Source organism: Typopeltis vanoorti, chromosome 7 (assembly GCF_054136105.1).
Source record: "Typopeltis vanoorti isolate ZY-2024b chromosome 7, IOZ_Tvanoo_1.0, whole genome shotgun sequence".
Lineage (NCBI taxonomy): Eukaryota > Metazoa > Arthropoda > Arachnida > Uropygi > Thelyphonidae > Typopeltis > Typopeltis vanoorti.
Window position 1 is genome coordinate 26,140,119 of NC_143555.1, and position 19,127 is coordinate 26,159,245.

The window sequence follows — 19,127 nt, forward strand, 5'->3', positions numbered from 1 at the left end:
GTACTCTTAAGCCAACTTCTGCAATAAGTGACTAGCCACTCTTATTATAAGAATTAAGAATGCAAATATTTGATCTACTATAACTCTGATTAAGATTAATGTCAACATGCATGATGCAGCATGTTAAAATTGAAATGTTGATTCTGATTAATCAAAACAAATCATTCTTCTTCTTCTCAGTCTCCTTGGTAAACAAATCTGTAGGAAGCAATGTTCTATTGATTTTGCTTAGATTTGATATATAGTAGCTTCATATGAAGCACCCCCCCCCCCCGAGAAATTCTGTCTAGTCAGACTAAAGTAAAGGAGGCTGTGGAGGACAGGATTACATTCTTCGAGAATTCACAAAAGGTAACCTTGTCCCCATTTTTGACCAAATTCAGAATACTAAATTTACTGACAATGCTTAAGATTGTATGAAAAATTCATCGTAATCAGACTAAAAGTAATGGAGATCCTGCTTATCTTAGCAGATACAAACATGGCTTGCATACCTCAACTATTTTCAACTGAATATGGTAGTTTCGTATAGTGTGTTGTAAAGCTATTTGGGAAATTCAGTCAAAAAAGAGCTAAATAAAGGAAAAGAGAGTCATCACCCCCCTCCCTTAGGCACTATACAGGATCAATTGTTTTTCATGGTATATGAAATATAGTTGTCCTTGACTGACTTTTCCACTGAATTGTGTTGAGAGAGGTTGTAAAGCAGAGAGCAGAAAGGAAAATGGCACAGGCCATTGCAAATAACACTGTTCAACCAATTTTGTCTAACTTATTCTTTAGTTGTTTTATCCATGTAATCTAAAAAATAAAAAACACATTTTAAAAAAAAAAAAGAAAGAAAAGAAACATCAGGAAAAAAAAATCAGCTAACACCTTTTTATTCCCACATATAGGCGAGGCCGTTTTAGCCCTATCTAACTTTTGGAGACTGAGTGGGAAGTTCAATCTCCACTGGTACCCAATCAGAGATAGATGGCCCAAAGCTATCACTGATTAAGTGGCATGAAGTGAAGAGAGACGGCTCAACAAGAGCTGCCATCTCGTGGTCCCTAACACTCGTATTTAATGTCTGAAATACTGTGTGTTCTACGGTCAATTTTCTTGAGTTTACGGGACGAAAAATTCAAGTTTCAGGGAGAAAAAACCCGCTTGCACGTGCCAGAGATCGACTAACTCAGGAACCGGTCAAAAAAAAAGGCTTAGAAAAATTTCTTCTAGTTGTCGACTAGAATCAAAACCAAGAAGTCTTCCTTCGTGCAGTCAAGTGCTGTGAAGTGCAAATGCCACATCCACTGAGCTACACAGGCTCCGAAAAGAAACATCTCACATGTTAAATATATTAATTACTATCAGGCAGTTGGCTGCTATTTAGAAGCTGCTAATTGGCTGATAATTAATTTTCCCCGTGGGGAATGTAAATTACTCTTGGAAATTTAAACAGTACAACAATACCATTAATTATTAAAAATAAGATTTAAATTGCATCCAATCAGTACTGCTTAATCAGTATGGCTCTTTTGTTTTAATATATCAGAAATTCGTTAAAGGCATTGCTGCAGAATTACACAAAAACACAATGCTGGGTATCAAACGAAAAAAATAAACAAATAAAAATGTGTCAACTTACCTTGGTTCTTCAAATTTTTCCTCATCTTCTCCATCTGATGTTTTCATCCTTTTGGAAACCCCATCATCACTGTCTGAGTCCTCTTCTTTATGTTTTCTAGAATTTCCACCGGAATTTTCTAATTTATCTGCTTCCTTCTCAGTAAGACAACTTGATGCCCTTACAACTGACTGTATTGCTTCCAAAACTGTATCAACATAACAAATATTCTGTTCAGCATGTCTAGCTTCTTCTGTAATCTCTTTGCTAACTAAAGAAGGCTGAACATTTGATACAAGCTTTTTCTGCACATTACTGCCTGATGCTTTTTTCCGTTTTATTTTTACAAAACCTGTCCTGTTTCTCAGCTTTCTTTTTCGCTTTTGAATACCAGTGCAATGCTTAACTTGCAAATCTTTTGTAGAAAGCTTTTTTACATGAATTCTTACTTCTTTTAATAATCTCTTTCGTTTCTGTCTCAGAGCAGCTATAGTTTTAGAAAACTCCCTTACTCCAAGAGATGAAGAAAGTACTCCCTTACGAGTTCTTTGTGATTTTGCATATACAGCTAAAGGTACATCATCTGATTCATCCTCTTTAACTTTCTTACTGCCAGAAGACTTCCAAGGACTAAGACTAATTTCCCTGTCACTTTGTGATACATAATTTGTTTCTGAAGAATATTTAAGTATACAGCTTTCTATAGCATCTTCTATTGATTTAAGAGATGCATTTGTTTTTTTATTTAGAGAGGTTTCTGATAGCTTTGAACCCGACTTACAGGTGTTTGATTTTAAAGAAAATCTCATTTCATTATGAAATACAGTGCTTTTATTTTGCAGGTATTCTGCTTTCTTTTTTGCTGTGCTACATAAAAGACTCTTTTCTTCATTACCCTTGTTATCTATGGACTGGCAGGGACTGGCATATTTGATTAGACAAGCATCAATAGCTTCATCTATAGTATTCTTTTCTGAATTTTTATTAACAGTTTTTCTTATTACAGGTGTACTTTGAGAACCAGTGTTATTGACTTTTACTGAACTTTCTTCATCTAAATGAGGAACTTCAATATGACGACGCTTCTTTAAAGGTAACTGAGCTTCTTGCTGATTCAGTTTTTCTTTTGCAGTTTTATTCTGTGAATCAATTTTACTTGCTGCTTTTCTTTTAATCTTTTTACTCAGTTTTTCTTTTGCATTTTCCTTAATATCTTTTAAGCTTGATTTTTCTGTATTTTGTTTGGAATTCTTATTTTCATTTACTGCTCTCTGGGGTCTATCTGATTTTTTAATCTTAACAAATTTCTTTATCTGGAAAATTGTAGGAAGTAACTTTTCTCCAGACGTAGAATTTGGCATCACAAGATTTTTTGAAATATAACAAAGCTTTAACAAATCAGACAAACCATCTAAATCAGCTAAAAATTCGGGATTCTCATTATACTTAACCCTTAGATGTTGTTTACATTTCTTTCTTCTTCTCCTGAAATGATCTGAATGTCTATCTATTGCTGATGATCCACAAGCATCAGAAAAACTATCAGCACCCTGCTGATCATAATCATAAGCTTCCCCTGATAGAGAAAGAATATCTGGAATATCTAAGGATACAGGATCTGCATTCTCATGCTTTTGTTTTCTAGTTTTATTTTTTTTTGAAGAAGAAACAATCTTTTTTTCATATTCTTTTTCCTCTTCTAAATAAGATTCTTCATCAATTTCTTCATTTTGCTTCCCCCTCTGATTCCGTTTTGACATGATAACTTTTTCTTCTAATGTTTGTGCTTCTTGTTCAAGAGATAATTCATTTGAATTGTCTTTTTTTTTTGTTTTCCCTTGTTTAGGCATATTTAAATTTTCATCCAATTTCAAGTCATATTCAGTCATATTCTCCATATAATCTTGTTTTTCTATTCCTTTACAATGTTTGGTATTTCCTATTCTGACATCATCATCACTAGTCATAACATATTCTGAAGCTATTTTATTTGGCTTTGGCTTTACTAGCTTACTTTTTTTTGGATTTTGTTCTTCAGTTAGTGTAAACACTTCTTTTGCAGAGACTTCTGTATCTTTATGCTTTTTACTCTTACTCTGTTTACTACTTTGTGATTTCTCATAACTCCCCACCAGTAATCCCTTGTCATTTTCTGTCAATTCAATGCCTTTTAGTTTAAATTCTCGTTTTGATTTGGAAATGGCTTTAACTTCTTGCACTAACAAAAAATTTTCAGCATCATGAGTGCAATCCTTTGTACTAGTGTTTGTTTTAAGATTGCAAGCATTCTTCGGATTTACAGATTTGTGTTCTGGTGACTTTTCACAATTACACTCACATTTTCCTTTTTGTAACTTCTTAGAATTATTGTGAACTTTCTCAATATTAGCATGCATTTCTTTATTAGTTAATTTGCCACTAAGATCTAGCCCTCTTATAAACTTTTTTCTTCTTGACTGAAGTTTTGCTTTCATCACTGTATTTGTCTGAAGCTGTTTTTTTAAAGCTTTATTAGAACATGAAAGTTCTTTATCCTCACTTAGAATTACCCTGGTCTTGTTAACTTTATTTCTTGGACTCATTCTTTTTTCTCCTAGTGGTTCTTGGTCACTTAGAACATTCATGTGCTCATCATTAAACTGTTTTAAAGGTATAATATTTTCTACAATTAAGGTGTCTTGTTTTGTCTGTGTTTCTTCACTATTCAGCTTTACCCTTTTGCTTCTCTTATGAAACTGTGATTTACAAGAACTGTTCTCAATTGGTGAAGTAATGGGGACGTTCTTTTGTTTTATAAGTTTTCTTTTCTTAGAAATTGCAATTCTTTTTTCACTAGAAATCAAGCAGGGAAGAGAATTAACTACAGATTTAGATTTAGTTCTTTTTGAAATGACAACACTGTTTTCAAAAGGTTTATCAATCTGATCATCTGTAATTATCTTATTTTGCTTTGTGATTTTTTTTTCAACTTTAATATTTTTATCATTGATACGATAAAGTGGCCTGGTTCGGTTTTTTTGCTTCTTTATATTTTGTTTTTGTGTAAATGATTCTTTTGTTATTTCATCTCTAAACTCAGGAGTCACTGTTTTTAATTTTGTTTTATTTTTTGCTTTAAAGATGCTTAGTTTTTTGTCTGTTAATTCTGTTTCCACTTTTGATAAATCAAAAGTATTTTTTAATTTTGATATTCTTTTTTGCTTTAAGTTCTGTTTCTTTTCTAGTTTTTCTTCGCAAATAATTTCATCACTAATTTTTCCATCAGATGAACATGCACTATTCAAAACATGTGCAGCTGATAACTGTATCTGTTCTACTTTACTTATTAGTGTTCTATTTACTTTTGAAACACACATTTCTGCTGTTAAACATCTCATATCAGAAGGTACCTCTGAATGATCCATAGATGTCTTTTTATTCCACTTTATGGAATCAGTAATCTGATGTTCATAAGGTTTAGTTTTTATTTTGCTCCCTTTTGGTTTTAAAGGGGCTTTCTTTGCAGCTGCTTTCCCTTTCTTTTGAGAAGATAAAGAAGGTAAAACATTGCAATTTTTATCTGTAAGTGACACATCCGGCATTTCCATAAAAATATGTGGTTCGTGTTCCGATTTGTTTTGAACTTCACATCGATTAATATCTTCCCTCTCTTCAGTACAGTCAGTGTTACATAAAACATTAACAGATAATTCCTGATTTAACACAGATTCTTTTGAAGGACTCAAAGCTGTCTGAGATGGTTGCTTAACAAAATTATTATTATTCGATAAATTTTGTTTCAGACTTAGCTTTTTATTTCTAAATGTTTTAATCTTTGACTCACAAACTGGTATATCATTGTCTGAAATTTTATCTTTTTGATTTTGTTCATTTAATTTGGTTTTCTCACACCTGCTTTTTCTTTTTAAAGCTCTATTTTGAATTTCATCATGAAGTTTTTCTACAGTATCTAGCTTTTCTTGTTCAGGAAAGTCAGGATTTGTATTAATCTGTTCTTCGACATCTGATGATTTCACAGCGTACTGTGCAGAACAAAAGGCACTTTTTGTGGATAACACTGTTTCAGTCCCAGAATCTGTGTTTCTTTCTTCTGTTAGACAGGGCTGATTATCAACAGACTCAATGAAGACTTTTTCTGATTGCACTAAAGGTAACAGATCACTTACTTCGATACTGTGATCTGCAAATTTGTTTATTTTGGTAGAAGCTAATCTAACTTCACCTAGTGGTGTGTTCTCTTGTACTTCTTTCTGTTTCATAAATGGGTTTGTACAATTATCATCATTAATTTCATTTTTTGAATCTGGTGAAAAAGAACACTTACAATTGATCGTTTTGTTAACAGTCTTCTTAATTTTTTCTTCAATAACAAGAGAATGTTTCTTTCTTAAACGGTTCATTTTCTTTACTGCATTTGCAATACTTTTATCATTAGACAGTAGTTTATTTTTTTCAATCTCACAGCAGGGTATTTCTAAATTTGTTAATATTTTTTCAGTGGATAAATTACTAAATGCATTTAAAGAGGTTTTGTTATTTTTGTAGCTATCCTCTTCATGGTTTCCATTACAGGAGACATGGGTGGTTGTAATGCTATCACTATCATGAGATATGGTGAGTTCATTAAATTCTAGATCACTTAAAGCATCAGATTCTAGACTTTGGAATTGAGAACAAATAGAATCTTGTACACTTTGAATAAGCATTTGCAATTCATTGTCAGTTTTATTATTGTCTATTTGTCTTCTTGAATTAAGTAATCTTTGTTTGCTATTTGATATCACAAGGCTCTCAATAACAGATATTTCTGTTATACATTTTTCTTTAGATGACTCTTTTTCAGCATTCTTAATCTGAGTTTGGTTATGCTTTTCTAATGAAGATTTATTAATTGCAGAAAAACCATTCTTTTCTAGAAAAGATAAAGAATTGCTTTTGAGAATTTCCATATCTTGGCTATCAGTTCTAATTTTTTCTAGTGAATTATTAACTGTTAAAGTTTGTTTGGATGTTTCCATTAATAAGGAGCATACCTCCTTATTTTCATAATCAAGAAATGAATCTGAATTTAAATCTCTGCTACTGTCATTTCTAGTAACACTGCCCATATCCCCAATATTCAAGCCTTCTTGGGTAAGAAGAGGTGCAGGCGTATCATCACCTTGATTTCTCTGTTTATCACTATCGGAACACCTATCATCAATATCTTGACACCACAATGATTCCAATGGAGTAAGTAATGGAGGTGACGGAGTATGTGAACAATGACTAACTGATGATTCCTTTTCTTCCTCCACGGTATCACATATTTCCTCATGTAGCTCTACAGTCTGAGACACTACAAAATGCAAGGAACTAGTTTGTTCTTCAGTAAGAGAAGAAATACCACTATTTAAATCACACTCATTTTGAAGTGGGGAATCACCAGAAGACTGAATACCACTATCTGGAGATACATTAGATCGAGAGTTCACAGGCAAAGAATCCAAATCTAATGATACAGGAGGATGAATTAAAGATGAATTGACCTTTGTTTCCTCAAGAAAACTTGTCGAGTCAATTGTGCTGAAAGACTCAAATTTTTTTGCACTTTCTTTAATGTGATTTACTTCAAAATTTGATTCAGTCAGCCTAGAAGAAACCTGTTCATTATGTTTTATACGAGAACTGCTGCTATCCATTTCACAAGTAGCAAACTCAAGCTGAGATGTAACAATGTAATCTTTAATATTATCCTGATCTCCAGAAAAGCCATTTTGCTGTTGCTGTTCTACTTTTCTCCACATCACAAATGCTTCCCTGAGGCTTTCAGCTTGATCTTCAGAATCTGATGAAAGACTTCGTTCAGAATATGAATCTTCTCCATCACTTATCAACAGAGATTTATTTTTAGTCCTAACTGCATCATGATCTCTATGAAATTGTTTAGTACCCTTTGTTACTAAATCTTTTCTTTTGCTCAATGTTCTTTTATGACATTCAGAACTCTGAATATGTGAATTTTGTTTCGCACTGTCAATACTTGGATAGCGAGACTTACAATGACTTGCTGGAAATGGATCTTTATTTTTGTCCCACTTTTTTCTTGTAACAAGTTTATGTGAAGTCGAATAGTGACCATCAGATCTGCTGCTACAGCTTTCACTGTCAGAATCACTACTGGTGCCACTGCCACTGCTGCTGCTACTAGTTCCACTACTACTCTCACCACTGCTGCTGCTTCCACTACTACTTCCGCTGCTGCTGCCACTACTGCTGCTGCTGCTGCTGCTGCTACTACTGCTACTACCTGTACTAGAACTACTACTGCTACTATTTGTAGTACTACTATTAGTACTACTGCTACTACCAGATCTTGTACTACTTGAGGATGACGCACTTCTGCTGCCACTGATTTTATGATTCCGGATACTGCCTGATGTTGAACATTTTCTGAGCTGCCCTTCATGGAGTGAACCATTTGGAGAATCCTATGAAAGATAAACTGATATTAAAAAGCAATCATGCTATGAACTTTAATGCAAAATATTATTATTTCCCTTCATAGAAGGTGCAAGACCATGAGAAGCAGTGGCATGGACTCTATGACATTACTTAATTCCTATTATATTATTATTATCTGAGACCCCCCCCCCAGGTCAAGGGAGGCCATAGATTCCCCCACACCAGTTGGCTCATGCTTTCTCTGAAACTCGCAACTTCAACAGGCACACTGTTCAACTCACTCACTGCTCTGTAAATAAAAATCTAGTTCTCACCACTGCCTTAACAGCACGCAATATTCCATGGATCTCCCCCTCCTTCCATATAATGAAAATTTTCATCAACTGATAACCTATAACACCCTTTCAGAAGTTTGTAGACCACTATAATATTACCCTACTTTCTCCTGTTTACCAGTATCTGCAATTCCCATACTCTCAATCTGTCCCCATAATCTAAATTCCATAATTCCAATATCATTTTTGGCACTCTTCTTTGTGGCTTTTGGCAGTTTTTAATCCCTAAGTGTGTATAATATGCCAATGTAGCTACCAATACACTGGATGAAGAGATATAGGAGGCATGTGAGAATGAAGTTCAAGAGCTGTTGCATAACTTAGGTAAAAATTTGGCAATAGGGACAGATGGGTTATCAGGACGTGCTAAAGGAATGTTAAGCTAAATTGGCTTGGCCTGGATTGCACAGTAGTCCTAGTGAGATTACAGAGAAGCTTTGGAATGAAGCAAAATGACTTCCTATCCTTAGATGTTGTTCATTTCAACACTGCAATTATCCTACAAGTTGTGTTTGCAATTTTTACAATGTGATCTTTGAACTTCAAATTGCTATCCACCATAACAACAAGATCTCCAGCCTCATAAGTTTTCTGTAGCATAATCCTACCAATATAATATACCCTTTGGAAATCTCACCATGCCAGAATGCATAACTTTACAATTTCTAACAATGAAGTGACAGCAATTATCATTTGTCAACTATTCCAGCTTATTGAAATCATTCTGTAGGTGCTGTACATCAGTGTTATTCCTAATTGTGAAATTTTGATCAAGCATCCCAATCTAAACAATAATGGTGGCATAAAAATTGCAAGAATTAGAATGCCATACATTCAGTCCACATAACATTCATCAAATTCTCCAACAAATCCTTATTTTAAACTCTATACGATAATTTCATCCCTTATTGGCCACCACCATCTATGCTATCTTTGTTATAATTTATCTATGATATCCTGATTTTAATTTATCTATGATATCCTGTGCGTTGTATCCTTGGATACAACCCACAGGATCTCATGGAAAAAAAAACACCATGCTTCACCACAGCAAATTCAAAAAAGAGAGACTATTCTTAGAATCAGCAGCAGCTCTCAGGAATCAACCAAATCTTAACAAATATGGTTGCATTAAGCTTCCTAAGATTTGGGAAACACTTATCACCAGAGGTCCCACTTTACATTCCAGGCCACCTACAAATGCCCTTAGAGGGCGCTCCACCTAGAAAGGACTTCAGTGTCACCCATGTGGTTGGGCTTAGTATTGTTTATATGTTACATTAGTTTTTTTGTAATCCCTGAAGATGTCTCATTGACTGAGACGAAATATAGGAAGTATTAAATTCTGTTTTAATCCTTTCTGAGCGTTGTAAAAAATCCATTAAGCCTCCAGCATGAAATTTATAGACGAGTAATTACATGGGAGCATGTTGCTCTCTAGCTTAATATATCTCTTAATGATTTGTAGCCAAACAGATAATAACAGAACTTTAGTTGTGATGTAGCAAGACTTTTTTTTCTTCATTCACAAAAGATCAGGCCAGTAGTATTAACGGCTGACCAAATTAGTGGGACTTCAGCATATTATGTGAATTGTAACATGGCATGTTTCTTTGTATACATGTGTATACTCCAACTGATGAAATTGGTATGAAGGTTGAAACATCAGATAATTATTTTCGTTTATATTAGTATAAAACTTCAATTTACTAAAGTAAACTGAAGTTTTACTTTAACACCAAGTTGTTACCATATTTTTTTAATAATAATAGAAAGAAAATGATTAACTCACCAATAGTATTAATAGTACTATAGCTTCCTAATCTTTCATCAGTGGAAGTTACATGTAAAATAAATAAATAAAATAAAATAAAAATTTAGAGCATTAACAATTAAAGACTTGGAAAAGGTGGTATCAGGAAGAATCAGGTCCACCAGTTTCACTGTCTGGTATATCTCAAAATACAGTGATGTGCTAGAAATTATAAGTATGGCATTATGAATTCGGTACCACAATTTATTTTTTTGTTTGTATGTCGTTTGCACAGCTCTTTATATGGCTGACTCCCACCAAAGGAAACTTGCAGGAGCCATGGGAACAGTTTGTTATAGTTGATAGTTCCTATTCAATTTAACATTTGTTCCGTATCTGTAAAACTTTGTCAGGTCTTTTTAAGTCTATCATAATGAGCAAATTCATTATCATGTAATTTGATATGGTGAGAGTCAACTGTAAACAACAAATTACACAATAACTAGTAATTAACTTTAATGAAAGTACAGATATTTTGTACTGAAAATAATGGTACATCATCAGTGTGTAGAAACATGCAAATCAAAGAACAGGAATACAAGGCATATACAAAAATTGGTTTACCAATTAAAATGAATTGCTGAGAGCTAGAAATTAATATTAAAATTATTTTGAATGTTTGCATAAAATGAGAATCTCCCAAACTTTTGAGAGAGAAAGAAACAATCATTCTGATTCAGGTATGGCCAAAGTAAAAGGAATTCACAACTTTCTTTGAAAAGGCATTCAAATTTAAAACTGCTTCTATTGAGAAGATGAGCTTCATCCCACCAGATACTGTGTTTAGTATCAATATTACTCTTTGCCATATCAGACTTTTGAAGTTTCATGTATTCAATGTAATATTGATGTTCATTGATTCTTTTTTCCACAGAATGGCCGGCCTACCAAATTACCATATATGTCGGCTTATAGGACGACCAGCGTATAAGATGAGGCCTAAATTTTAAGCTATTTTTAGGTTTTAAGCTTATGTTGGTTGTATAAGACGGCCACCCAATTTCTTCTTTCTTGTATTAATGCAACATTAGGTATTCTTGTCATATCCATTATTTTTATATCTATGCATATCCGTTATATTTTTGCATAGCATACATTTAGTATTTACACGAATTATCCTAATTAAAAGTGATTAGCCCAAATTTTAATTAATTATTAATTTTGCATTTTTTTTTTAATTTTAGGATTATAAAAATTGTTGGCATTTAAAATCATGGAACCAGCAACAAAATGAAGAAAGTATGAAGATCGAATTCAAACGATCGCAAAGCAAACTAATAACTGTGCTGCTGCAAGAAAATTTGACATGACTGAGAAGATGGTAAGAGAATGGAGGAAGAAAGAAGATATTTTAAAAAAACTGCCAAAGAAAAAATGTGTGATGAAAACGAGGATCACCCGATGGCCGCAACTGGAATATCACTCACCTTGCAGAATGGGTATTTGAACAAAGGTTATCTTGTTACAAGAAATATGATTAGAGCATATGCACTAAAATAGTCAGGATTGAATCGGGATGAAAGTATAGAATTTCAAACTACTTCAGGTTGGTGTAATCGTTCTATGAACAGAAAAAATTTGGTAATATGACAGAAAACGAAAATTGCTCAAAAACTACCAGCATATCTTGACCACAAACTTACCAGTTTCCATAAATTTATTATTCAGTTGAGAGAAGAACATAAATTCTTGTCTCAAGAATTTCATCCATATTTCCAACAAAATATTAGATGAAACTCCTATGAGCTTTGATATGTTAAGCAATAAAACAGTGGAGTCTAAAGATAGTGAGTGTGCTAGTTCGAAGTACAGTTCATGAAAAAACAAGATTTACAGTTGTGTTGTCATGTTTGACTGATGGAACCAAGTTAAAACAATGATCATCTTCAAATGTAAAACTAAACCTAAGATAAAATTTCCTTCAGGTGTTTTGTACATTTTCATGAAAAAGGATGGACAGATAAAAATGGTGTGAAATTATGGATAAGTAATGTGCGGAACACATGACCAGGTAGTATAATGATGAAACGCAGTTTATTAGTATGGGATATGTTTCGTAGTCATTTAACTGAGAATACCAAAAGTCTTCTAGGAAAAAATAACACAAAAATTGCTGTTATACTAGGTGGTTTAACTTCTATATTGCAACCACTAGATGTCTGCTTGAACAAACTATTTAAAGATCACATGCGAGAAGAGTGGAATAATTGGATGTTGACTAGTGAAAAATCATTTACAAACGGTGGATCCATGCGTGCTGCATCACGTGATGTTGTGCAATTTTGTGATTAAAGCATGGAATAAAGTAAAAGTAGAGACTGTAATAAATCATTTAAAAAGTGTGATATCTCTGATCTTATGGATGGTACAGAAGATGATCTGTTGTGGGACAATGATGACGAAAAAGAAATCAATTCACCGGATTCAAACTGGGATCCATATGACAATCATTTAAACAATGAATCTGAAGAACTATTTTCAACAGATGATGAAGAAAATTAACATGAAAATTGCAGTTAATAATTATTATTTTTTTTAAGACTTACATCTATTGTAATATTTTAAATAAATTTATGTAACAAAAAATTAATCCGATTTGTTTATAAACACTGCCTATTTTCTTATATAACGATGTATTGTAATGTAACTACTTAAAAGTTCATCCAAGAAATTAAGCTTCCCTTTTTATACTCGCCGTATAAGACAACCCATGATTAAGAGGGATTTTCTGTAGTATTTGAGAGTTGCCTTATACGCCGACATATACAGTATGTCAAATACATTTACAAGGAATCTGGTAAAACACCAGCTAAAGATAGAGGTGACAGTTTGTCTTTTGTAGATAGTAGCAGATGAGAAATTTTGCTGATAAGAAAATGTGGGAATAAGGTGATACTTCTTCAGAATTCTACCAATAGGTTCCGAGATACTGGAAATATATGGGACTGGAACTCTGTTGGAGAATTCCTAGGTGATGGAACATGGAGTCAATTATCTGCTGGATTTGATGAGGGTTGTAACCATTTAATTTCATTAAAGTTTTGATAATGAGAAGTTCTTGTTATAAGCCTGAAGGTGAAGAGCACACATTATGTATGTTCTATAGTGCATTAATTTTAGGAGCAGGATGTTTAACCACTTAATCCAAGTTTCTTAAAAATTCAACACAGTTTATAATGAAGTAAATACAGGAAGATGGTACTGATGTACAATCAGGTGTAAGACAAGGATGCATACTATGTCCACTCCTATTTATCATCTACATGGAACAAAGTGGCATAAGATATCGGAATCAGAGATGTTAATCTCAGTTTTCTGATATCAGGTGTATATCGTCTGCTGTATGCAGACAATGTGCTCCTATATAAATCCACTACAAATTTTGCTGATAAGAAAATGTGGGAATAAGGTGATACTTCTTCAGAATTCTACCAATAGGTTCCGAGATACTGGAAATATAAGGGACTGGAACTCTGTTGGAGAATTCCTAGGTGATGGAACATGGAGTCAATTATCTGCTGGATTTGATGAGGGTTGTAACCATTTAATTTCATTAAAGTTTTGATAATGAGAAGTTCTTGTTATAAGCCTGAAGGAGAGGAGCGCACATTATGTATGTTCTATAGTGCATTAATTTTAGGAGCAGGATGTTTAACCACTTAATCCAAGTTTCTTAAAAATTCAACACAGTTTATAATGAAGTAAATACAGGAAGATGGTACTGATGTACAATCAGGTGTAAGACAAGGATGCATACTATGTCCACTCCTATTTATCATCTACATGGAACAAAGTGGCATAAGATATCGGAATCAGAGATGTTAATCTCAGTTTTCTGATATCAGGTGTATATCGTCTGCTGTATGCAGACAATGTGCTCCTATATAAATCCACTACAAGTCTCCAGAATTCTTTAACTAAACTTGAAATGTTATGAAAATCAGCAATAAAAAGACCAAAACTATGAAAATAAGTATGAACATAAAAATCTTCAGCTACATTTTCAATGTGGAACCTTTAGAACAAGTGGGATGTTTTAGCTATTTAGTTTTTAGTGAAGATGGAAATAGACAGCAGAATAAGTAAGCCTTGTATTGTGGTCAATCAGTTATATAAATTTATATGGAATAGAAAAGAAATTAACCACAACACTAAATTAGCAGTATACGAGACAGTATTCAAACTGACTTTAAGTTATGAATTTGAATGAGAATTCTGATAAAAATTAGTATCCTGAACAGATGCCATCAAAGGCAGAATCACATTAAAACTTGAGATATTAGGAAGGAACTTGACAATGTTAGTATTCAAGAATGCATGAGCAGGGTTAATCTAAATGATGCAAAGATGGCAGGAGAAAGACCAACAGGAAGAACAAGATCTAGATAGAGTGATACAGTCAGAAGTGCTTTGGAAGACCAAAATGTTAAATGCAACAATATTGGAGTGGTGACAAAAAACGATTGGAAGACAGTTAGTAATAATATGAACTTGTAGTACTACAATCATGTAGTACTGTCATAGTAGCCTATCCACCCCCCCCCCCCTTGAGAGCACATATCAGGAAATTGATGATGAGGTCAGCAGTGATTAACAATTATAATTCTTATTATCTTCAGGATCACCATGGAGTCAGAAGAAACAGTACAGGAGATTTAAATTAGTCATGAATACCATTGTTTTAACTCATTCACTGCTCCACACACTCACCATCCTGTAAGACAATGCATTCTATTCTGTGGTCGTACCACTTTCTATCCAAAAAAGCTACTTGCATCACCCTCTTAATCATCACTTTCACTTATAACTCCAGAGAGTTATACGGCCCTTCTCTTGTTTCATTATAGAAAAAATCTCCCCATTGTCAATCTGGCAAATTACCATTCAGACATGTAACCATACTACCTCCATCCTCTATCACACTCTGCTGACTGTATTGACCTCAGTACAGTCTATCCTCATAACCAACATTCTGCACTGTCTTATAGAATCACTAACTGGTTTGTTTTAAACTAACAGTCTACTGACTAAACATCTTATGGATACATCCATATTTTATAGCCAAATATAAAAAGAACTATAAAAGAAATATAAAAGCAGCAAATGGCATTAGACAACATGTGAGTATGTATGACAACAGATGGACAAAGAGAACAGAATGGACACCAAGAACTGATTACTGGAAACCAGAGAGACCAGTGGTAAGATGGGATGATGAGATAAAAAGCTTGCCAAATGTCATGCACAATTGTGGTGGAGAGATGCACAAAATCAACCAAAATGGAAAAAGCATGAAGAGGTATTCATCCAGTGGACTGAAGAAAGCTGCTGATGATAGAAAACGTAAGTTTCAAAATTTACAAGAGAGCTTATGAATATAAACTTCAGTATTGGAATTGCTAGGTTAGCACTACTTGACATGTTTGTGCCAGGCAGTGTCCATGTGGAGACAATGCCTGTAGAACTCACTTGACTATATGGATTTTGCTTTAGTTTTGAACAGGCACCTTTTCACAATATTTATATAGCATGCTAGTTGCAACTTTTTCAGTAGAATTTTATTTGTAAAATTAGCATTTGTGAACTGTCTTAATGGCATTAAAAATCATGGGAGGCCTAAGAATTAATCCTGCCCAACAGCACTCATACAGGGTGCCCCTCAAAGAACTTTAGGCTTCCAGTATAATCTTTTCTACTTATTTTGTGATTTATTTTTTTTTTTTTTTTTTTTTTTTTTTTTTTTTTTGCAATTTTAATATTGTTTCCCTGAAGATGTTTTAGTGACCGAGACAAAATACAGGTTTAATTATTTAATTAACTGTGTTTAATTATTTATATTATTTATGTGTCGTATTTATTCATTACACTTTATAATGAATTCAAACCAGTACGCAAGTCTAAATAGTCGACTGATATTTAAAGCTGAATAACAATCTGATAAGTTTTAGCTGAGATTTATATTCAGATGGACAGGGTACAGCATTATTTTCATATATTCTAGTATATTTTTCTCACTATCATCATAGCACTGGTGTAAGATCTCTGATGTGTCCTCTGATTTTACTTAAAACCAGTCTATATAGTGTCTAGGTGATTGCATATTAGGATCTGTAGAAGTTAGTTAATGATTAGATGGATCTCTCACATCTTTAACCTTTAATTAGTCGCATGGGATCTATTTGATTCCAGAGGTCATTCAAGTTTGATTTCTGATAAATCTAATGATGGATTTTTGTTGCAGTTTGGAGTAGCTGAGTTTCTTGTTGTCCCCAACCAAATCAGTCACGTACTGGCCGTCAGTGCAATCAGATGTGGAGTAAGGACATTTCTGACATTATGACTCCATGCGACTAATTATGTAACAAAAAAATGTGCATCTAATTAAGGTTAACATGCTCCTCTAAGCACCTATTCTCTGGAGAGTAGGTGCATAGAGGAGCATGCACTTTTTTCTTTTGTTTGTAATATGTGACATTACGATTAAACAAATGGGGAAGCAAGAATCTTTGTTTGGCTACAGGCATGAATGTGGTACAGACATATTTCTTGAGAATTTCACTAACTTTGTTGTAAATGGGAGAAAAATATAACCTTTCATTACACCATTATTAACTTGACACTGTGTTTGTGAATGGAACAAAAGTTTGGTAACAGTTTTTTTTTTTTTTTAAATATATATATTCAATGTGAATTTGCACTTGCCGAGAGAATCACCACTTCCAGTTTCCTGGGAGCAAAAATGAAAAATATGACAAACGTAATTGAAAACCAAAAAAGAAAAGTAAAAGAGATGGTAGTTCTGGTAGGTACTAATAATTTAATTAGTGACAAATATTATATGAGAGAAGATATGAACGGTCTGTTGGAAGAAGTGAGAAAGAAATTTTTTGGTCTCTCACATATGTGAGACTACCCAGATATGACAGTACTGAGTTAAGGAGGAGCAATGATAGCAAATGGTTTCACATGCAGGCTGTGTAGAAGATATGGATGTGAATATTTAGATATGCAGGGTGTGTCTGATGGCAGAAAAAAAAACTTGTATACGAAGGAGGGCCTGCACTTGAATTCATTTGGCATCAGATGCCTGGAGAAATTACTTCTTGATATGAGACCTAATGCAGAGGCAGGGAAACTAGATCATCAAGGGAGGAATGGGAAAAATGTGTGTGAAAGTTCAGCTATGGTATGCAAACGAGATAAAGATATGAATGACTTTGAACATGGTTATGTATGTAGTGAAGGGGTGGAAAAATATGCTTTGGTTAGGAACTTTTAAGTATGTCTGGGGAGGGGAAAGAGAAAATTCTAGAACAAGACCAAATAGAGTAATAGCTAATTATAAGAACAGGCTATGTGGTAATTTATTATGTCTATACACAAATGCCAGGAGCACATTAGAAACAAAGGGGTTGAGTTCATTACTTTATTGAATACGATGTGGCGTAAAATTGTTGGCATTAGTGAAACCTGGCTATCAGAATCAGATATAGTAAGTGGGATCGGGTGCAATGGGTATACTATTTTTAGGAATGACAGAACAGATACAAGAGGAGAAATAGGAGTGCTACTAATCATATCAGATGACTTAAGTCCAGTTAGGGTAGAAACACAAGAAAACAATAATGGTAGCAACGTCCAATGTAGTGGTCAGTTTGAGTCTATCTGGTGTGAAATGGAGGCTAACAAAATGAAATATATAGTGGGGTGTTGTTACAGACCTGACGGCTCAGTTGCAGGGGACAAAGAAATTCATCACAAGGATGTCCAGAGAGAGGACATACTTGCTTGATCTCTCGAGAGCATGGCAAAGTGTGGATGAGCCTGCTGTTGATTTTAAAACAGAAGAGCGCATCTCTGTATAGTAACTGGACTGTTTCAATAAAGAGAGGACCATAGCCAAATGCCTTTAGGACTTCATAAAGGTACTAGTGCTCTACTCTGTCAAAAGCCTTCTCCTGACCAAGGCAGATGAGTGCTAGGTTTTCATTTTGGCTGTTTGCGATGTGGATGAGATCTCTTATTAAATGGAGATTATCATATATTGATCTTCCCCACACTTTGCCAAACATAGCAATCTGGAAAAAAAAATTTTTTGTTTTGTTTTGTAATATTCGTAATGGTTCCGATCTGTTGCAGAGATTCTTTTAGTATCTCTGCAACAGATTTGGTATAGTGGCTTGTGACAGACAAAGTAACTTGACTTTTTAGCAAACCTGTTTCTAACAAAAGGCAATGTCAATACCAACTCAGTTATAGCAGCTCTTAATCTAAAATCCAGTATGAATATTACAAAACAAAACAAAAAAAATTTTTTCGAGATTGCTATGTTTTTCACTTGATGAATTTCCTGATTATTGCTACTGTTTATGCTTTTGGTTAGTGACAAAAATGAAATTAAAAATTAGTGATGATTTTGTTTAATAACGGTGTCAAAATTTTATAAAAATAAATAAATGAAATGACCATTATGTTAGAAGTATTTTTAATTACAAATTATTGCCTTGTAACATCAAATGTTCTCATATAACTGGGTCACAGATAGTGGCTCAATCAACTTCAAATTTGTTTTTGATAATCAGAGTGTATCAACATCTGAATGGGGGGTGGGGATCATTTCAAATACCAATTCGAAATGCCGTAGATAAGAGCTTTTTTATATAATACAATAGCTTTATTAGTGATAAGACTTATTAATGAGTTGAGTGTAGCAAATAATATTATAGCAAATTCATTCACTATAATAAATTACTATGAAGCCCTCACTAAAACTCCATAGCAGCAGTGCAATCCTAAAGGAAATTCAGCATACCCAACTTCCCACTAAGCCAAACTATTTCTTTTCTATATTTATACAAGAAATTTTAGCAATTTTTATAGATCATATTAATCAGACATTTGTGATAGAAAATAATCATTCATTAGT

At 33.6% G+C, this 19,127-nt stretch overlaps 1 protein-coding gene across 1 annotated transcript in view; it reads right to left on the bottom strand.

Moving 5' to 3' along the window:
• The window catches only part of ash1 (histone-lysine N-methyltransferase ash1), a 585,771-nt gene that overhangs the window by 544,383 nt on the left and 22,261 nt on the right, over positions 1 to 19,127 (bottom strand). Inside the window, exons 2-3 of the mRNA XM_090395574.1 lie at positions 4,811 to 8,079; positions 1,631 to 4,507 (exon numbers count right to left, since the gene is read on the bottom strand). Of these exons, the coding sequence (XP_090251700.1) occupies positions 1,631 to 4,507; positions 4,811 to 8,079 (6,146 nt within the window). The remainder of the gene's footprint in view (positions 1 to 1,630; positions 4,508 to 4,810; positions 8,080 to 19,127) is intronic.